The sequence below is a fragment of the Aotus nancymaae genome, unplaced genomic scaffold (genome assembly GCF_030222135.1).
Source record: "Aotus nancymaae isolate 86718 unplaced genomic scaffold, 86718_ANA_hifiasm-v0.15.2.pri h1tg000006l, whole genome shotgun sequence".
In the NCBI taxonomy this organism is placed as follows: Eukaryota; Metazoa; Chordata; class Mammalia; order Primates; family Aotidae; genus Aotus; species Aotus nancymaae.
Genome location: NW_026988417.1, coordinates 64804099 through 64827128, shown reverse-complemented (window position 1 = coordinate 64827128; position 23030 = coordinate 64804099). Strand labels below are relative to the sequence as shown.

Here is a 23030-nt window from a genome sequence, read left to right as displayed (position 1 = left end):
ATATGTGTGGGTTCCACATCAGTGGATTCTACCAACTGCAGAGGAAAAAATAGTCAGGAAAAAATAAAAATAAAAAATAACAACAATAAAAACCAATACAAAATCTGAAATATTGTATAACATGTTTCATAGTGTTTGCACTGTATCAGGCATTATAAGTAATCTAGAGTTAATTTAAAATATATAGATGTGCAAAGGTAATACACAAATAGTACCCTGTTTTGTAAAAGCCATTTGCACATCCATGAACTTTAGTATCCACAGGAGGAAAAGGGGTTCTGGAACCAATCCTCTGCTGATATTGAGGAATTACTGTAATAATGCAGTGAGTTGGCATGCACGATTACAGAGAGTTTAGTTATGAAGGGGACATGTTGTTTAGGATGGTAAGGCTGAAAAGCATTTGTTTGCCTGAAAATATGACAAGGAGACCAGAGCATTACTGTGGGACTTACTATAAGAAAAGGATAGTAAGAGTGTCTTACAATTCTTGGACTTCAGAAAGCTTATGTTCTAGTCCTCCATTGCTGAACTATAAAGAAAAGAAACAGTCACAAGCCAGGGTTGCATCCAAGATAAATATAAGGTCAACTCTTGGCTGAGTGGTTCAGTTACTCAAAGAAACCCCAGCTAAACTTTATGCTACATTTAACAAGAAATTTGTGAATACCCATTCTGTAAGTCCCAGAGTTCTCTCAGAGCAGCCTAATGGGCAAAATGTGTACCCTAAACTGGGAAATTCATACAATCATCTATGTCAGCATTATAATTCTATGACTGTACTTAGAGCCACTGTAGCCTAAACTATTCTATTTTGAACATAATTTCATGAGAAATAATCTACATAGCTCCCAAAATAATCTGCTTCTAATTATATATGTGTATATATATGCTCTAAGATAAATGCTTCAAGCAGGCAAGACCTTCTGAACAGAAGCTGGCAGAAGAGTTTGCTTAGACAACAGCCATGCAGTGACTCATCTGTGTTTTCACAACACGTTTCTACCCAGCACCCATGTCTATTTGTAGCCTGACAATAAAGGCCCTATGTGAACCATCTCTGAGCTGTCTGACTTTAAAAGCAAGGACACTTCTCAGTTGACTCATTTGAGCTGCCTGTGCTTTTGAGAATAACCCACTGCCACATTTATGAAGGCATGTGACACAATTGCAGATTATTTCAGGCTCTGCCAATGCGTTTCTGCTTAGTCTTGGTCTAGTGTTTAGAAAAGCAAGTGAAGCCAGAGGATTTCATCTCCCAAATAAGCCCACTACATACCACTACTAATATCTCTTGGGGGTAACTGAAAAAGACTGTTTTCATCAACACTCTACACTACAACTGGGATTCAAAATTGGAATTCTTGTCTATTTTGCTCATCTATCTTTATCTCCAGCACTTAAAACAGTGTCAAACACATAGTAGACACTCCATAAATATTTGCAAAGAAACAAGTCGACTTCTGCCACAGACCTGTAAAATGACCTGGGCCTTACCACCAAACCTATAAAATATTTTCTTATCCTGGTCCCAGGTCAAGAAGACTTCTCCTGCCAGAAAATCAAAAATTTTGAGTGGCAAAGTCCACACCCTTTCAATGAAGAGATTATCTTCCACATTTTAAATCACCTTACTCCCTAGTCCTTAAAATAGATAAAACTATTAATATTTGTTGAGTTTCAGTTCGACTAATTTATATTAACAGTCATTAATTTTTTATCCACTTTTTTCAGTGTTTCTGCCATCTACTGTGACTTTTAGATGTATCAAATTATAGTCTAGAAGAAAGACATTGCCAATATGTTTCTTAAAGGAAAAAAGCTTCAGAAGGGAGTGAAAAATATGTTCTTCAGTATTTTCATTCACAGAAACCTTTAAAATAATCCGTCTACAGCTTTCAGTGAAATTATTAATGGAGGTTAAAAAGTCTATTAATAAAATAATCAAATTACACCTGGAAAATTTCCCCATAAATTTCAAAGTCAACTCCTAGGAGTCGCGTCCAACGAATGGTTATTTTAGTGGACTATTTAACATCCTAAAGCACTAAAAGCATTTACGTTTCTCCTGAAATTTTTACAACCCAGAAAATAGCTAATTCCTCCAGCAAGGCCTTTTTCAGGTCATATATCACAGAGGAGAAAAATGCCGATTAACTATGTATGTTACATAATAGAGTCCTCCACTTTCCCAAAACTTACTCATCTAGAAGTTCATACACCTAGGAGGGATCAAAATGGACCTGAACAGACTTCTTCTTTACAGTCAGATGCAACATTGTATAGCCAAGTCTTACGAGATTGCAAAGAATTACAATTCAATTCAAAAGAGACAATAAACTAATACACATAGGCAGTATTGCAATGACCTGTCTCAATGAGAATATCCATTAAAAAAAAGTGTAAAAATTATCTGCACAACACAAGAAAGTCTCTATACATTCTGACAGACGGAAGACAGTTTTGTTCTTACCGCCCTCTCAAAATCACAGCTTTCTTCTATTTTCTTAACATGTGGCTGCCTGTGTTATCTTCTTCAAGCTGGCCGTAGGGTGTTTCCCCAGTGCCATCTTCTCCATTTGTTTTCTCGAACTATCTGTTTCAGTTATCCTTATGTTGTCATTTAGATGAAGAATAGCTGCCCAACTTGGATATAGATCAAATTTTATAAAAATTCTATTACTGACATCACTACTATAGTTTAATTTATTCATTTTTGTCTTACAAATGAGGGAAAAAGAAAAAAACACTCTCTGTATATTTCAACTCTACGTCCTATTAGAGATGGTTTTTACAAACCATGCTGCAGGTCTCTCACTGGTAACACAGAGGTAAGTGTTCTTTGACCAGCACGATGTTATTTTCTAAAATGTTAATCAGTTGCCAATAATTTAAAATCACTGGTTTCACTAAGAATTAAAATTTTCAGCCTCTCTTTGAAAATCAGAAAATGAAGCAATACTGGGTATACATTCATGTGGGAAAAAACAAAGCTGAGTGGCAACTGACTCTGATAGAGCATGAGCTCTTAGAAGGCATCGCAGTCTCCTGCTGTAAGAAAGCCCAAGTTAGCTATGTGGAGAAGTCATGTAGAGAGTTTCCAGACCCCAAATATTCCGGACATTCTCGCTTAGGCACCAACACATGAGTAAAGAAGCTGTTGCGTGACCTCAACCTCTGCTGCCATCTGACTGCAAGTGTATGAGGGACCAAAGAGAGAACCACTCAGCTGAGCCAACCCACCACCAAAACCATGAAAGGGACTAATAAGATGGTTGTTTCAAGCCTCTGAGTTTTGGGGTAACATGCTACGCAGTGATAGATAAGAACTAAAAGATAAAAGTACACTTAACAAAATAAAATACAATTGTATAATTTCTCCCTTTTTACTTAGGTCAACATAGATATTATAATCTCCATAGTATTTCTGTATTTAGACAAAAATCTTAAACATGCATGTGCCCAGGAAAGAAAACCAAAGTAGAATAAAAAGCAATCCTCTGGAATCAGCTGCATTAAAAATAACCATCATAAGCTGGCTGGCACCACTTATGAATGCCCCATAGGTCATACAATAATAGTAAAGTGGAAGGACAATGTGTCAAAAAGGCTTGAATCTGGTCCTTTTCATGGGAATATAACTTCATTCATTACTCTGTATTCATCACCTAGCACAATACCTTTTTTTCAAGTGACTGGATCAACTAAAAGCAGCTCTGGACATATTTTTCTGTTGAGGGAGGGAATCAAAAACGTCTTTTCTGTCATCAAAACTTTGGCTATTATTGTTACAAAGGGAAGGCAAATGCTATCTGCGAAGTAACCAACTAATTGTAGTTACAAATAATCACATAAAATAAGTCAAGTCAGAGTCTTTACAGCTTAATGAGAATCAGGTCCACCTATAGGAGATACAACTGTTAGCATGAATTCATTGAAACCAAATTATACCAGCAAACATGCAAACCCAACTTTGAGCAAATCACTCAATGGTTTCATGCTATTTGCTCATGTGTAAAATTAGGCTAATCACATATTCCTAAAGAAAGTATAATCATCAAGCTTAACAGAATATGTTCCACACAGTCAAAGAGCAGAAGATCTAAACCTTGTGCACTGTACAAAATCAAAGCAGCTGATATGCTTTTGCCCAAATAGAATTGTATATCCTCATTTCCTTCCCTTCCTTTCCCCACTTGTGACTCAAGCCAGATTTCATCGAGCTATTTTTATAATTACTAAAATGCTGGAAATACAGCAGCAGGCCAGAAGCAAAGTAAAATGCAGCATCCAGCAAAAGAAAGAAAATCACGCTGAGTAACTGAAAGGCCATCTGCTTCTAACTGAGCTGTAGGGGTGAGGAAGGCAATCTGGGCTGTACTATTTGCGTCCTCCCCAAAACCATACCCACCTGCATGTTGTCAGTGGCATCCCCAAGCAGTCCTCCAAAAGTGATAGCATTAGTTACAGTTGCCAGATAAATGAAGAGAATTGCCGAAAGAGCTTGAATATTTAAAGCATCATAAAAATCACTGGCAAAAAATGGTGCTTTCCTCTTTATGTCTTTAATTAGTCCACCACAGAACCTGGGCAAAGAGAATGCAAACATCTACTAAATGTAAAGTAGATGACTATCAAATGAATCAAGAGCTAACTCATTAAATCAAACATAACATATTTAAAATGCTTGAATCAGTGATAAGATACTACTTAACCACTTATGATGAAACCAGAAAACTATAAAGGAATAAATTTTCTTCTCTTTATTTTTGGGTCACCAAATTAGGTGTCACATTTCCTAAAGACCAGCCAGTTGGTCTTTAGATAAAAGTGAACTATGTAAATACATTAAAATTTTTCATTGCCTAGAGAAAAACATCCAAATATATGAGCAGATCATATAAGGCCCTTCATCATCTTGCCACCGTATCCTTCCACCCTCATTCATTCATTCACTCACTCGTTTATTCGTCATTCATTCCTTTATCCCATAAACGCTATTCAGCACCTGCGATATGCCCACACTCTGGCCATTTTCTGAGTGCTGAAGACACAACAGTGAACAACATGGGTCAAAAAGCTCTGCTTTCATGGAGTTTACTCTGGGGACCAAAAGGAGGCTGACAATAGTAATAATCAGTAAATGCATAAATGCATAATAAATGAATATTTGAATTATTCCACATTGAATAAATGTATAATAATAAATGAATAAATGCAACACACAGTGATAAAAATCAAGAGAAAAATTAAATGGGGAAGAACATTATGTAGTACTGGAGAAAAGGTGGTTGAGATTTTAGATAGAGTGGCCAGAAGAGGCCTCCAAGAAGGTGACTTTAGGTAAGGACCTGAAGGAACTAAGGGAGGAAGCCATGCAAGTGTGTGATGGGAGGAAATGCAGCTGAACCCCATGACAAGTGTCAGCAGGTCAGCTGAGTCACTTTCACATTGGTATACTCACCCTCCCAACCAAACTTCAAACCTCAGTCTTCCCCAGGGCTTCTGCCTAGAATGCCCTATTATGAAGCTCAACAGCTCTCCGAAGTCTTGACCTAGAACTTAAGGTTCATATTTCCACTCTGGGCTATCATACTTTATAAGGATTATCCATCTCTCTGTCTGTTTTCCTACTGGATTTTAGCTGACTCAGTGCCCTGCTTCAGTTTTCTTAGTATTCACAGGGCTGTGCATGGTACTAGGCATACTGCAGACAATCAATGAATTTAGTAAAGGTGAAATATAAAAGAATGAAATCGATTCCGATTAAATTTAAAATTAAATTCCAGAACTCATATCTGTAGAAAAAGAAAAGGATACTCCAAATGGAAATAGTTTACAAAAAAACTATTCAAAAAAAAGGTGGGAAAGGAGAGGAGAGAAGATTTTATGTTTTGAGAATAAAGGAGAGGGGAATAATATCCTGTCAGTTTGGGAGAGAAATCCAAGTAGGTCATCAGGAGAAGGAAATAACTTCATTTCATTCAGATTCAATTGCATATTATAATGACATACCTTTTCATTTTCAAAAACCTTACAGTGGTTTTAAAAAACTGTATCTTTATAAAATAAGTATCCCACTTAAAATCTTACTTAACTCCAATAAAAGGAAGAATCTAATGGTAGGGAAGGAAGAGTTATCATGGAAAGAAATTAGCTGAAGCAATTTACGAAACCTGAATTCCCAACTTCAGGCTAAGGAGGCAGAAGAGTGAGAACTCATTCCTGTATCATGTTCCTCACTTTTGAATACACATACAGGCGAGAAATGTAATTATGAAAGCCAAGAGGTGAAGGCTGGTACATCAGTCAGTTCTCTGCCATCTCTCTGACCCTAACATGCCCTCAGTCATTCCCCTCCAGTCTTGCTGGCTTTGGTGCCAGCCCTGCCGCACACTAGGCACTCTGTTGCAGCCCCACCCCCACACACCCACCACACCCACACGGTCTGTCTCCCATCTCCTGTAGTACTTTCCTCAAATGTTGCCATTCTCTGTAAGGCCTTCTCCGGACACGCTATCTAAAACTGGAATACAGTACTCCCATCCCCAAAGTCCCTACTTCTGCCTTAATTTTCCTCATAAAACCATCACCACATTTACTAATTTGCTTATTATTTACGTCTTGTCACTACAATATAAGATCCTATGGGAAGACAGCATCATTTAATTCACTGCTATATTCCCAATGCCTGTGACCAATTGTTATACTGTAAATATTTGTTGGCTGAACAGATGAACAAACTGATAAATAAAATGCTGATGGAAAGATGAATGGAAATTTACATCTAAGGAGAACGTCGTCATGAATGGCAAAAGGAACTGTCAGTTACCGTCCAGTTCGCTGCAATTCTTCACAATCCCCATGTCCTCCTCCTCCATGTCCTCCATCATGGGGCGTATCCCCATTCATCTGAACATTCTCTCCACCTGAGTACATATTCTTTCTAAGCAAGACAACAGACACCAAGAGCATATTAGTTTATTTTATTCATTTGCTTCTTAGCTGTATCATGCACTGGCTAACGGAAAGATGGAGTGAAAATCCTTAAGGTAAAAGATCATTATTTCTTTCTGCTAATAGGCAATTCTTTAAGTGTTGCATTTAGAGCCAATACAAATGACTGGATGAATGGGAAAGTTGAATCAACTGTATATCTTATAAGAGGGAAACTGTTTCAACTGGGAAAAAATAAATTTCCAGTAAATTGTTTCTCTTCAACTACTTTACCCAATTTTTTAACCGTGTACATCTACAAGGACTCATCTTCAGCAAACTCATGTTTCCAGATATACAGGGAGTCCCCAAAACATCCCCCAAAGAATGTCTGTGATGCATTCCTATGTAGTAATCTGAGATCTCCAATTTATAATAACTGAAGAACATCATACCCATAACATTTATTTTACAGTGTCAAGGAAACATGAAGCCAAGGCACATAAGTGATCCATTTGGGAAAATACATCAAATTAAACAGGAACCTTAAAATATCAGAGCAACAGACTGACCTCACTTTTTTTTTTTAAACACAATCTCCTTCTCAGAATCATCCCAGCAACTGAAAACTATCAACTGGCTATAATTTACCTTTTGTCAGAGGATGGAAGACTCTTAGGAGGCTCTATCCTAATCGCTGGATCCCATTCCCCAGGTGGAAGGACAATGACTTCATCTAGGAACTCATCGATACCAGCAATCAGGTCGTGCCTGTCTTTTGCTTTATAAGCAATGTCATGGAACACCTAAAGAATAATAAAAGATGTGCTCATTCAAAAAGAGAACTCTGCACATGCTTCATACCATGTCAAGCCTGAAGAATGCAACCCATAACAACTGTGCTATTAATATTAATCCAGCCATGCTCTCATAGTCCCTATTATTCAGCCTGTTCCCAAAAAATACAGGCATATGGATTCTGATTTCAAAGAACAGAGGTAGAGGCTTGAACAAAATGCTTTATTTTTATGTGGTTTCTTTCCTACCAATAATGTAAAACAACATTGCCTTTCTGCTCCCACTGGCATGTACCACTACTGATACAGTTGCTACGGAAGCCAGATTAAAATGATTTGGAGAAACACAGTAAAGAGTCATTCCCTGAAATAAAAACTACTGGGATAAAAATTGCTCATAATTCAAGAAGGAAAAGTTCAAGCTGAGTGTTAAGATTAGGTTAAGACCCAAACACTGAGTTCTCCAACATACAAATAATGTGAGATATTTACAAAAGAAAAAGCTGGGTTATATTGGCAGCACATTAGTCAAAGGGCCTTGAATAGTAGATCATCTGCCTATCTTTTAGCAAGGCAACAACAAAACCATCCAATGCAGCAAGTGCTTCATATCTTTTATACAGATCTCCAAAGAAGGAGGTTCCAAAAGGTACACAATCCTTCCTGTCAATTGTTCCATTTTTCTAACAGAGCTGACGATCTGACATCTCTTTATACATAACCTAAGTCTTTCATACTTCGTACGTCAAATTCTTCAGTCTTCAGACGAGGAGATGGTCCCTGTTCAATACCCTTACCTGTTCTTAAAGATTGCAACTAAATCACTTCTCTTGGAAAATAAATTTTTAAGCTATCAATTAAGTAACATTAATGGTCTGGGGGTTGTGGGGTTGAGGGGAGGGTGACACAAAATGCCAGCACATAATTTGTGACAGATACAGTCTCTCTCAACCTTATTTTCTCTTGCTACTTCCCAGGATAGAGGCTGGAAAGTCACAGATTCACTTCCCAGCCAACTGTGCAGATAAAGATGAACAGTTCCAACCAATAAGATAAGGAAAAGGCTGTCTGGGAAAGCTTTAGAATACCTGATAAAAGATGAGATACAGCTAGCATTACCACACCATCCTTCCTACCTTTAATACAGATAAGATGAATATAGATAAGATGACTGGAGCTGATGGTAGGCAATGTCGTTTTACCATACTGACAGGAAAAAAAAAATGCCATTTTAAGACCATACATTTAGCAAGAGTTTCAGCTCTTGATTTAGCATTAAGCCATTATGTTAAAATAACCCCAGCAACTACCTACCTCCAAACTTCCAAATAAAATCCCAAATTGTTTAAGCCACTCTAAATCTCACTTGCTAAAGTGTTCTTAATTGAAATATCTTAGGAGAAAGTATTTTTAAAAACAGATAAATTACAAAAATGCAAAAAATAAAATGGATCCACTGAGATGAGTGAAATAGATGTTCCCTTCAGGGGAAAAAGCAGCATAGCCGTAAAGCTTTCGGTCCCAGAATAAAGTAGCTACCTGAGTAATTACCACAGGGAACCTCTATAACTAAGGGGAAAGGTACCCCATTCTCCACTTAACACACAGGAAAAATGACAAATCAAGCAATGAAGCAAAAGCAACACATTTGGGGAAATAGTAAGCCAGAAAGACCCAGGAGCAGCAACTAAGGATCCTCTATTCTAACAGTATTTCTCCTGCTATTAGGAATAGTTCAGAGTTTTATCATATCTAAAATACATGTAACAACATCCAGGCTGTTATGAAAGTAAAAGGGTCATAATTCCAAAGTACCTGTATACATACTCTGCCATAATGGTTGCTAATGCATTTTTAGATGTGTATCATTCCTTCCCACACAATAAGAAAATAATAAAAACATGTGCTTTCTGATACTTAAGAAAAAATGCATTATCCATTTTATTAAACATTATTCTACAGAACCCATCATTTCTGAAACATAGCATATAAGCATTTGAATTCACAGAATTAGTAAATTAAAAACTTCAAGAGATAAAGTTTAAGTCAATGCAATGGCCTTGAACTTTTTTATTTTGAGAATGAGTCTTGCTCTGTTGCCCAGGCTGGAGTGCAGCACCACAATCTCAGCTCACTGAAATCTCAGTATCCCAGGTTCTAGCAATTCTCCTGCCTCAGCCTCCCGAATAGCTGGGATTACAGGCATGTGCCACCATGCATGGCTAATTTTTGTATTTTTAATGGACTCGAAGTTTCACCACGTTGGCCGGGCTGGTCTCGAACTCCCGACCTCAGGTGATCCGCCCACTTCAGCCTCCCAAAGTGCCGGGATTATAGGCGTGAGCCACCATGCCCGGCTGACCTTGAACTTTTTAAAGAATATTTAACATATATCAGTTTTAAGAAATGAAAATGTTTTGCAAAAGAAAGAAAAATATGTTTTATTCCAACAGAGTTTAGAATCCCTTACAAAACCAAAATGCATGCCTTACTTTTTGAAAATCATATAGGAGTCAGCTCATTTGTCTCAAATGACTGTACCTTATGTTATAAGGAAGTCTAGTAATCACATAATTCTAATTGAATAAATTGTGACAGCCAATTCACAGTATGAAAACAACACAAGTAGGACATTCACAGAACTCCATCTTCCTGATTTCCTACCTCATCAGACATCAAGGTGGCAATGGCTCTGCCAATCTCATGGTAGGACTTGGCTTTCCCCTTAGGACCTAAGAGAATGAACAAGAACCTAACGGAAAAGGAAAAAAATTCATCAAACTCAACATACATAAAACTAATAAATGTTTAAATTAGTTCATAAAAAGGTTACGTTTAGAATTCACCTTTAAAACAAAGGTAATATTCTTGGTAATATGAAGGATACTCTTTCGCACTATTGCAAAACACAGTTGTTTATTTATTTATTGTTTATTTGGCAGCAAATGAGAATCTAGCATAGAAATCTGAGACGCTTCTTTGCTGAGCAGGAAAGGTGCATTTCAAGCACTTTAGAGGAGTCATTCAATCTTTCCTTTTTAAATATTTTTTCTCTCTCCATTTCTACTGACTTTTGGAATCTTTGGAGCAAACCCATTAAGCACAATAACTGGAAAGACTTAGTATATCTTTACATTTCTCTGACTTTTCCTTATCCAATATGGGCAATGACAGATGATGGGCTCCATACTTTTAAGAAATATTTCTACTCAGAAGTGACTGGGATTCAGCAAAAACCAAGAACTCTACAAGTAAGCCACATGCTGACAGCCAAAGTAAGGAAAGAGAAATATGAGAGAAATTCAAAATAAAGCATCGGTCACAAACAGTCAAAATTCTTTTGTGGGTGTCCTCTTGTCATTTACCAACATTTTTTCTTCATAATGCACAAAACATTGCTCCATAGCAAACAGGTCCTGAAACATGCAATAACAAACTTAAACCTACCTAGTTCACCTCTAATTGTGTTGGAAAAAAATCCCTCACTGATCACAGAGGGACTTTGCCCTTGTAGCATGTCAGCACTGGGGATGAGGGAATCTGATAAGTAAGTGAGTAAGAAAAAACATACAAAAAATATACCAAAGGTGGCATCATATAAATTCCACCTTGATATTAATCATGTATCACCTAACGGGGAGATAAGGAGGACAATAAAAATGATAACATCATATGCTTGCCCAGCTTTTAAAGCCTGCAAAGCATTTCACACTAATCACTTTATTTACATTTCCATACGACCCCCTGCAATAAAGAAGGTATCCTATTCCCATTTAATGATGAGGAAAGTGAGGCTTAATGAGGTTAAGGGAAGAGCCCAAGATCTGTGCCTAGTAAACGACAAAGGGCAGATAGATAGGTATTCTTATCTCCTGTTCTTTTCACCACATATTTCTGCCTAATATTACCTGCCCAACTGATATACCAAGCTTATGATTTAACAGAAGTCCAACAATGACTTCTATAGGTCACCCTGGGGAAAAAACTTCTGGATGCTGATCTAGGGACAAGAAATCTTAGGTAAGATTTTTATGGTACCAGAAATGGCTTGCCACTTTGCTTAGCTGAATTTTATTCTTAACTTACTTATCTATATACCTCACTTTAAATGAAAAAGAATTGACAGTAAATACTTTAAAATATGTTTGGGTCTGTTTCAAAATGCTCTTGAATGTATAATTACTTTTTTAAATTATAAAATTCAACCCAAAAGGGATTGTAAAACCCCAGAAATAAAGAATGTAAAAAGGTGTCTCAAAGTTTGAATACCCAAGTTTTATACCAGAATAATCATAAAACCACATAGCACTTGTTTGCTTAGAAACCAGTTCTGGAGTAAAGCAGCACACTCACTTTCAAGTGTTACCATAGTAGATAGCAATCAGCAGACACCAAATGCTGTTCAAGTATGACGGAAGTCATTATTTGAATTGAATTTTAGCTCTTCTAACACTGAAGTTCAATTGACACTAGAACTTTTGTTCCTTTGAAGCTGGCTCCTAATTATATGCCACTATGTATGGTATTATAAAGTGCTTCTTTAGGACCATAAAATGTATTTTTCTAAAGGAACTGATCACTGATTTGAGTGCAACATACACAAAATAATGCTTTAATCCCATTAAGAAACACAAGTACTAGTCACATTTCTTAATTCCTTTTGCCTGACTTCAAATGGCCATTTTTTCAAGACAATAAGGGTGTAGGTTTAGGCAAAAAGGGGCAGATGGTGTGCCACAAGGGAAAATATCTAACACCTGGATCCTTTACTTAGTACATTTTCAAATAATCGATTTATTTTGCTTCCATTTTTTATTATCTTCATGTATCTAAATATTAACTTTTCAGTAATATATACCCAAAACTTTTCCAAAACCACTCTGTATCTCTTCCTGTCTCTCTCTAGCACTTCCATCATGACTATAGCTTACAAATACATATTATGGAAACGTATTTATCAACTGACACAAGTTAATTATCAGGTTGACTATATGGCAACAAAGCCCAAATATTATCTTGTTGTGAGAAAACATCCTCAGTCATTAGTAGTCCTCAGACACAAACTTTGGCAGGCAATGGGTATTCCAATAGCTGACAGAGTAATTGAGCCTCCAAGTTATATCCTAAGAGATAAGGACAGATATTTTCTATAAAATAATTACTCTTTGTTCACTGCTAAATAGTACCAGTCGAAGAATGAAAGGAAGCAGGAGATCAATGCTGTCTACAACGATAGCAATAAACCCAGTATATGAGAATTATATTGGTTCAGTAACCCAGATATAAAAGTAGTATTCCTCTTCCCTGGGTAATGCAATTTTTACTTTTTAAAGAACATATTTCTTCATTAATGGATTAACACCTAGTGCCAAACCATCATGGTGGACATACCAGTTAAAATTTTCACATTACTCCAATCAGGAATAATTCAGTAAATCTGTCTCCTTAAAATGATACATAGAGAGAATCCAAGCATTCATAAGCAGCAAGAAACATAACTTCAAGCCAAAAATGTCATCTGGAGGAATGGAGACCCTTAAGAAGCTTCTAATCTGGACTGCATTACTGAAACGGGATGAGAAATCTGAGAAAACTGAACACAAAACAATCTAACAAGTTGAAGTTCCCTCTGCCTGAAATATGTTTTCTCTCCTTTAACCTTCAAAGAAGCAAAAGCTGTTACAACTTTTATGATTGAAGTACATCCTGCCAAACTCAGTTTTTATAATGTTCTGAAAATTCCTTTCATGACCCAAGCTGATTTTTCTCAATGGACAGATGTTATTTTTATCCAGAAGCTTTTTTCTTTATTAACAAATTAGAGTAAACATCACATTTGTGTGGCTGCAAGGGCACAGCTTATGTTGACAGCTCGGAAAAAAAAAAACTATTTATGTTACTAAGTTCTTTTTATTCACTCAGAAATAAGAGTTACAATTTTTAATAGCATCTGGTTATCTGAAGACTCTTCATGAGGCCCTTTTCTACTTTTTTGAGTTTTTCATATAGTTAATTATGCCTGGGGAGGATGCCTCCAGCATTCTCCACAACAAAAGGAAGTATTAACTAATCTGTGTCCAGAACCAATGGCCTATACTCACATTCACAAAATAATTATAGGCAGAAACAGAGCATAATATGAGAAAAGGAGCAAGCCTTCCTAAACCATTCGATGTTTTCGGAATGCATCACAGTTATTTCCAGCATAAACTCAGCATGTACCAATCTTTTATATCCTTCTCTCAAAACAACAGTGAATTCAATAACCCATTATTCATCTTTATCAGCTTTGGAAAATGTGGCTAAACTGTGGCTTCCATAACGGATTCATGAGAACCTGAGAACCACAAACCCACCATAACCAACTGCATTACACACAGTAAATATTAATAGCAGCTGGCAATTAAACTGGTGGATGTGACAAAATTTAACTAGCAGGACCTCCATCCCAACCCCTCTAATAGTTTTCTTAATGGTTTTGACAATTAACCACAAACTACTACTTTTAGATAAATAATTATTTGTAACATATATATTAGCTTACAGTGCTACTAAGAGGGTAAACATTCTAAATTTTTAACACTCTAGACCTTACAACTGCCTTACATGTGCAAATCAAAGATCACAAAAGTACTAACTAGGGTTTCATTCTTCTTTATGAGAGAACCCTAAAACATTTTATTCCAATCCATTCTAGAATCTCCCCTAAAACTCTTGCCTCAGATTCAGAAATTTATCTAAAGTTCTATTCCCAGCACTGATGCTGAATCTTCCCTTTGCCTTCATCTCTCAACTGTAAAATGGTATAAGAAGAAGAACATTCATCCCCTATATAACTAAAAAATATGAATGAGGCTGGGTGCAGTGACTCACGCCTGTAATCCCAGCACTTTGGGAGGCTAAGACAGGTGGATTACTTAAGGTCAGGAGTTTGAGACCAGCCTGGTGAAACTCCATCCCCACAAAAATACAAAAATTAGCTGGGTGTGGTGGTGTGCACCTGTAATCCCAGCTGCTCAGGAGGTTGAGGCAGGAGAATTGCTTGAACCCAGGAGGCGGAGGTTGCAGTGAGCCAAGATCATGCCACTGCACTCCAGCCTAGGTGACAGAACAAGACTCCATCTTACTCATATATATATATATATAAAGTGGTGGCCTCTGTGGAGAGACATAAGACGACAGCAAGCAAAGTGCCTGCAAGATAGTAGGAAAGTCATAAACATATCCTATCACGTCACCAAAGATCAAAGAACACGGTTTGTTTGCTTTCACATGAATGTTAAGAGGGGCCCCTACATAGATAGACATCTGCCCAGTTGATAGTCATCAGCTGCAAGTGGAGGGCTAAAACAGATCAAGCAAGTAACAGAGTAATTAGTGAAATTTGTGAACTCTACACAAGAAAGGGGAGCTGCTAGAGCCATACTTCCTAAAAGGCAGATGGTAGTAATACTGTTTATTAGAAATAGTAATAATCACAACAGCAGAAGCATAACCTTCCTCCACCTTTAAAAGGAAAAGTGACCATAAAAAGATGTGTGCAAACACAGATTTTTCAGGTTTTCTTTCAGTACAACAGAGTAGCATGCACATTAAAGGACATCGTGAAATGCAGATGCTGTCCCTCACAATGCCTACCATATTCCTTGTGGGATTTCTTTTATTGAATTTCACCGGATGCAGCCATTATAAATGGCCCTACATTACCTACACAAAAAAAACCTAATGACACTCCCTACTCAGTGATTATAGCTTGTACTGGTTCAGAAGACAGCAAATGGTTGAAACTATTTCCAGGAAAAATGATAACATGCAAGGATATATTGTTCAGATTATTGCCCTGAAATAGTCTGTAATATTATTGATTTACATTGTTTTGAATTGCTGGGCTCCTTTTGCTAATTTAAGTGATGCTGTATTTTACCTTTACACTAGCCCTACCTTCCAGAATGAAAGAAAAAAGTCAGTGAGCCATATAGGAGCAAAAGATAAGCAGGACACAAAAATGGTCATGATTTGCTATTCAATGCATGCATATGATTGTTAAATAAAAAGCCTTTTAAAGTATTTTTTATTTATACCTTCTAAAGAAAAATGGTAATAAAAACAAAAAGCCAAGAGCAATTTTCTTTAACACTTCTCAGCATGTTTTTTTCTTTCAAGCCCCAGTAAAGTTAGGCCAGAGAGACATAAATAAAGCCATAGGGGCACAGAGCTGGACTTCAGCCATTATCTGAGTCAGCTGTTCGCCAGGTGACTGTACAGATAGAACCACAAGGCTCAGCTGGAATGTTTTCAAGCAAAATGCTATGTTACAGAAAGCACAAATCATCATAATCCTATTAACTGTATAAGCTATGGTCATATCCTTTCCACTGCTATTTGTCCAATAACAGCCCTATGTATCATTCCTATTTTAAGTGTCTAAGAAATATCAAAATGGGTTAAAAAAATACCTGTATGATGAGGAAGAATGTCCTTCAATGTGTGAATTGAGAGACTTAGAGGAAATTTTCTTTTAATTTTCCTCCTAACTGGCTCTAAAGAAATCTTGAGCCTCTTTACACTGTTGGTTAATCATGCTCAGACCATCTGAGCTGATGAGGAGGATACATCTATCACTGAGGAGGATTCAGGGTCCTTCCTGTTCACATGAGGAAACCTAAAGGAAATTCACCTGTCCTTGCCCTGGAACCCACAGAAACAACCCCCCCCCCCACCTCACAAAACAGTTCTATTCATATGATAATTTTCTGTCAACCTAAAAACTACAAGTTTTCTTTAAACTCTTCTGCAGCACAAATTTAAGTGAAAAATGAACTTCAGTCAACTAGTTGCACTCCCAAGTCAAGCTTCCCAACTTTATGGAGCTCAGTTTCAGAGGCAGATGAAGATGACTTCTCAGGTACTATGCAGTGAAATAAGTATGTGATTATAATAACATTAATATACTTCATTTTAAAACAAAAATTTTCAACATTACATATAACAGCGAAGTATGCAAATTTAAGTATACAGCTTGATGATTTCAACATATATAATATGTGTGCATAAACCTACTACCAATTTTCTGATAAAACACAGAGTAAATGAAAGCAACTATGATCTCTGAACCATTTGCTAACTATATGACCTTGGACAACTTACTTAAATTCTTAGACCGTTTTTCATCTGTAAAAACTAGGTAACTATAGTTTGTCCCTTAAAATATTATTGTAAGGATTAAGTAGAATAATCCATAAGAAGAACCTATTGCATTGACCAATAAACCATTATAATTGTTATTGTTATTACTATATAAGTGCCAAAAAATTTGATAGTATCAAAGTCAAACAGTCATTATTTCAAGTTAAACCTCTCCAACGTGTCTGCACTAAACATTTCCACATTCTATTGGTTCTCTAGCCTGAGAGGGAGGAGATAACTCTATTAGCACATTGTAGACCCCAGCAGGTGGGAGAACAGCTTACCTTGTGGGCACAGGAACTTCAGTCAGGGCACCCAGCATGACAGCCTGCTGTAGCCTAACAAAGGCAATGAAAGGAGTATCCAAAAAGTCAACCTCCCCAACAAGCACATTGGAAGCTTCTGCATCACGTGGCAATTTTTTCATGAACTTATTCTTCAGCTGCATGAAAAGAACCAAGAAAACACAATTTAGTTCCAGAGAGGGGGACAAAAAGAGACATCCCATGTATCACTCACAGGAAATTCCTTTTTACAAATCTACATACAACATGTTCTAGCTGGCCACTATCTATATTATGTTTAAACATTCTATTATAGTAAACATTTACTTGGATTCAAAAATATTGTGGGATAATCACATGGTTTACATATAAAACAATGTATCATACAACTCCATTCATTTATATATTCATTCACTCAACAAAAACTTGTTGAAAATCTACTATTAGCCAGGTAATACTATAAGCCTTAGGGATACAGGGATGGATAGACTAATTACTTGTCCCTCTTACTCATATTCCCACAGGGGAAAAATAAAATATAAAGTGCTGATAAGCACTAAGTTAAAATAGGTTAAAAAAAAAAAAGATACTATTTCAGAGAGGGTGATCAGGGAAGGCCTCTGAAGAAATACATTTGACACTGGAGTAAAGATACAAGCTATGCAAAAATCAGAGCAAAGAATATTCTAGGCCAAAAGAATGGTAAATGCAAAGACTCTGTGACAAGAAGCTGTTTGGCAGTTACAGGAAAAGTAAGAAGCCAAGTGTGGTAGAAACTAAAGGAGCGAAGGAGAGAAAACAGTAGCCAAAGAAGTTGCACAGGTAAGGGGTGAACCAGATTGAAGGGCATAATAGGCCACAATAAGGAGTTTTGGAAGTTGCAGGCAGAATTACCTATCAAAAGCCCAAGTAGAAAGATGGAGCAGAGCAGGAAGACATAAATTTGGGAGACATAACCACGTAAACAGTATTTGGTACCATAAGACAGGATGGCACAATCCTGGGTGTGAGTGTAGACAGAGCAGAGGGGTAAGAGGTAAGTCCTGGACCACTCTAACTTTTATAGGAATAGGAGAAGAGATAGGCAGAGAACACAGAAAACGAAGAGGAAAATCAGGACTTCACCAGCAGCCGGGTGAAAAAACAGCTCAATAAGGAGAGTCAATCAGTTGAATCACAGGCTGCTGAAAGTTCAGGTAAGATGGCAGCTAAGAAGGGACCAATGAATTTGGCAAGATGGAGGTGCTAGGGATCTTGACAAGAGCTGTTACAGTGGACACCAGGGAGTAAAGATAATTATTTTGAGAAATGTTGCTACCAAAAAAAAGCTGAGAAATGGGAAAGCTAGGGGAGGAGGGAATAAAATAGATTTCTTTCTTTTTTTTTTAATAGAACTATTGTATTAACAAACAATGCATCTTGATAGCAAATATTAAGGAACTGGTTGAGAAGTGAAAAGATTCCATCAAATTTCTTATTTGGATAATATAAATAAATAAACACATATTAAGACCTACCAACTTAAAAAAATGTAGTTAAACCAGTCGTAAGGCAAAATTTCAGTATATTAGAGAAGTATCATTTTAATTCATGGGTTAAGCCTTTTTGTTTTCATAGTCCTCACTTTTTTTTTTTATTTTACTTTAAGTGTATACTGTATCCAGCATTTCTCCCCGTGTTATCCCTCCCCACCCTTCCCACCCCTAGCTGTCCCCACTTTTTAATTACAAAGGAGATGACGATAGGGGAAAGAGGCCGATATTTGATTTTGAATAAATGTTATTAAAGTTTGAGTAGAAGGACTTGAGATTATCTAAACATTAGTAGTTAACAATTTATTTCATTTATCTATGACTACCTTTTCTTCAAAAAAAGCAGATAATTGAGGACTTCTATGATTAATTTTTAATGCATCATTTTCATGAAGAAGGAAAAATCAGACTTGATTTTGCCACTGACTCAATGGCATAGTTTGTCAAATACTTACAATACTTTTTTTTAATTGTACTTTAGGTTCTGAGGTACGTGTGCAGATCATGCAGGGTTGTTGCACAGGTACTTACATGGCAAGGTGGTTTGCTGCCTCCATCTCCCTGTCACCTACATGTGGCATTTCTCCCCATGTTATCCCTCCCCAACCTCCCACCCCCCGCTGTCCCTCCCCTAGCCACCTCCCACAACAGACCCTAGTGTGCGATGCTCCCCTCTTTGTGTCCATGTATTCTCATTGTTCAACACCCGCCTGTGAGTAAGAACATGCGGTGTTTGATTTTCTGTTCTTGTGTCAGTTTGCTGAGAATGATGGTTTCCAGATTCATTCATGTCCCTATAAAGGACATGAACTCATTGTTTTTTATGGCTGCATAGTATTCCATGATGTATATATGTCTATCATTGATGGGCATTTGGGTTGGTTCCAGGTCTTTGCTATACAATACTCTAAAAGTTCCCAAGACTTTTCACCATGACTTTCTCACAGCAACCTTGTAGTTAGGACAAGTCTTATTATCACATTGTAATAACTTTTTAAAAGAAGTTCACAAAGTCCAAGTGTGGAATGGAGATTAAACTCTCATCTCTTTCTCTTTGCATCTATCATATTTAGTTCCAGCATGTTGAGCACCATGACAAAAATAATTGCAAAGGTACAGCACTTCTCTAAGCAACAAAATATGGCACTTTGAAAAGCAAAGCTAAAATTACTTTTAGCCTTCGTGATTACAGTCCATTTTTTCAGAACTGTCTTAATGATATAAAAACTACCACATATTTGTAAAACCAAAAAGAGTATATTAAGGGGCCAGGTCTGTGTGAGCCCTGGATGAGATGGGAGTGGCCTTGCGCAGCTGCAGTAGCACAGGGCAAGGGGCCTTCAGACCATCAAGGATTCTTCTGCACCTCAAGGAGATTTCTGGCACTGCTTTCCTCCATCTGTCTCTTCCATGAGCTACCAACCATGAGCTGGGCTGTGGGAGTCCTGCCCAGCAGCGAGAGAAAAGGTGCTGCAAAGCTCATTTCCTTCACGGGAGGCTGGCTCCATGTCCCCACCAGGCCACATGCATCCTACTCGGGGGTGGCTGGTCCTTCACTCCCATTTCCAAGATGGTGACTGTCAAGCTTGAACTTGCCAAGAATTTCACTTTGGGAGCTCATACCAATAAGAGCTCCATTATAGGAACTGGATCAGTTGGCATGGCCTGTGCTCTCAGCATCTTATTAAAAGGTTTGGGTGATGAATTCGCCTTTGTGGATGTTGATGAAGGCAAATTGAAGGGTGAGACAATGGATCTTCAACATGTCAGCCCTTTCATAAAAATGCCAAACATTGTTTCCAACAAAGATTACAGTGTCACTGCAAAGTCCAGCTTAGTCATTATTACAGCAGGTGAACGTCTGGCAAAAGGAGAAACACACCTTGATACAGTTCAGTGAAATGTGTCCATTTTTAAATTAATGATTTACAGTACTACCCAATACAATCCCCACCACAAACTGATAGTAGTTTCTAATCCAGTGGCTATTTTAATTTAAGTATCCTGGAAATTGAGTGCATTTCCCAAAAACCATGTTATTGGAAGTGGCTGTAATCCGGACATTGCCTGTTTCCGTTTCTTCATTGGGCAAAGGCTTGATATCCACTCTGAAAGCTGTCATAGGTGGATCCTTGAAGAGCATGGGGACTCAAGTGCTCCTGTGTGGAGTGGAGTGAATAATGCTGGCGCCCCTCTTGAGGATCTGAACTCAGATAGAGGAACTCATAAAGATCCTGAACAGTGGAGAAAAGTCCACAAAGAAGTGATTACCTGTGGTTATGAGACAGTTAAAATGAAAGGTTACACTAATTGGGCCATTGGCCTGTCTGTAGCTGATTTGACGCAAAGTATTTTGAAGAATCATAAGAGAGTGCATCCACTTTCCACCATAATTAAGGGCTTTTATGGAATCAATGAAGTATTCCTCAGCATTCCTTGCATCCTGGGACAGCATGGCATTACAGATCTTATGAAGATAAAGCTGTCCCCTGAAGAGGAGACCCAGTTGAAAAAGAGTGCTGAAAGACTCTGGGAAATTTAGAAGGAGCTCAAGCTTTAAAGTTGTTTAAAGCTATCAGTCTGAGGATTTTTTGTTACTGTTTTTTGGTAACAATCATTTTATTTTTTAAATTGTTGTATTATTTTAGTTTTATACTTTTCCCTGAGAAAAATTTCAAAAGTAGTTGCAAAATAGAGTATGTAATAACAAATTCCTGTTTATCAACGACTCAACTTTATCAGATTTTACCCTTATGTCATGTTTGTTTCCATCTTTGTTTTTAAAGAAAAATCCCACAACTGCAGTGGAGTACATCCCAACTCCACTTCCTTCACTTTTCCCCGAGGATTCTGAAACCAGTGTTTATTCTTCTCATGTAAAATTTATTATACATGTGTATGGGCATACAAGTGATATAGTATTGTTTCTCAGGCATTTAAGCTTTTTATAAATAGTATCATACTCAATGTATCATTCTTTACCTTGTGTTTTTTAACTCAACATCACGCTTTTGAGAGAAATCCACATTGATAAAAGTAGCTCTACTACATTCATTTGAAGGGCTGCATACTACTTCATTGTATAAATATATCACAATTTATACATCCTACTATTAGGCAGTTATAAATATTTCTGCAGTGTTGCAATACACATAATTTTTTCCTTATGATCTCAATATTTGAGCTTATTTAATATGTATACCTAAAAGTATAATTCCTGAGTCTTAGAGAAGTTCCTCCTGGCTCCCAGCTAAAGACTTCATGACTAAAACACCAAAAGCAATAACAACAAAAGCCAAAACTGACTTATGAGATCTAATGAAACTAAACAGCTTCTGCACAGCAAAAGAAACTATCATCAGCGTGAACAGGCAACCAACACAATGGGAGAAAATTTTTGCAATCTATCCATCTGACAAAGGGCTAATATCCAGAATCTACAAGGAACTTAAATTTACAGATTTCTTTTTTTAATGGGAGATGTTACAGCACTTTTGGAATGTAAGTGAAAATGGTCTAGTAGAGACAGATTAATGCTGCAAGAGAGATGGGGGATAAATGCAGAAGCAGTTTAAGCATCTTTAAATTATTGAAAAGAGACAATATTCACATCACAGGTAGAAAAGTTAGCTTTAGATAGGAACACGGAGAGTTTATCAGTCCTAACCAGGGAAAGCAGACTAGATGGGTACTAATGGGAGTACCCATTGGGAGATTAGGAGATTTGATGGGATGACAATGCAGGCTTCTTAGGATTTATTTTTTCAGTGAAACACTAGTGCGCTAATGCTGAGGAGGAAGAATTTGTGTGGGGTTTTGAGAAAAGAAGGCACAAAGTGGTTTTCTTGGAGAATGAAAGCTGCTTAACATAGCCACTTTGAAAGCTTATAGGTGTTACTCTGCAGTACAGCTTAAGGAAAATTTTTCAATAATTGTGGAAAAATTGAGATAAGAATTTTGGAAGACCATTCAAAAGACACAGACTTCTGATACATACTTATCCAATATAAATGTCCCTCCTCTCAAATCAAAAGAACCAGAGAACTTAATATTTTCTTTAATGGATTGTTGTGAAGATGGAGGTGGCAGGCATGACCTCATTTCCCCATTAATAAAAAGGTTATACCAACATTTTCAACTTCCATTTCAGAGTTCTTAATCAGGGAAAATAAGTGGCATGAGAACTAATCCCTAAATTCCATCACTCTCTGTAGGATTTTATGAATTTTTTTTTAATTTGGTACTTCATATAAGAAAGCTGTGAGGCAAAAAAGCAAAGAACTTAGGGTTAAGAA

General features: G+C 37.1%; 1 protein-coding gene and 1 pseudogene across 8 annotated transcripts in view; one reads left to right on the top strand and one right to left on the bottom strand.

The window, feature by feature from the left end:
• SLC4A4 (solute carrier family 4 member 4) overlaps positions 1-23030 on the bottom strand; it is a 495962-nt gene that overhangs the window by 126624 nt on the left and 346308 nt on the right. For all 8 annotated transcript variants that reach the window (XM_012464424.2, XM_064367811.1, XM_012464425.2 and 5 more), the window contains 5 exons: positions 17204-17361; positions 10398-10485; positions 7588-7742; positions 6833-6946; positions 4412-4586 (listed from right to left, as the gene is read on the bottom strand). In XM_012464424.2, coding sequence (XP_012319847.1) covers positions 4412-4586; positions 6833-6946; positions 7588-7742; positions 10398-10485; positions 17204-17361 — 690 coding nt within the window. The remainder of the gene's footprint in view (positions 1-4411; positions 4587-6832; positions 6947-7587; positions 7743-10397; positions 10486-17203; positions 17362-23030) is intronic.
• On the top strand, positions 20160-21295 carry LOC105725397 (L-lactate dehydrogenase A-like 6A; annotated as a pseudogene).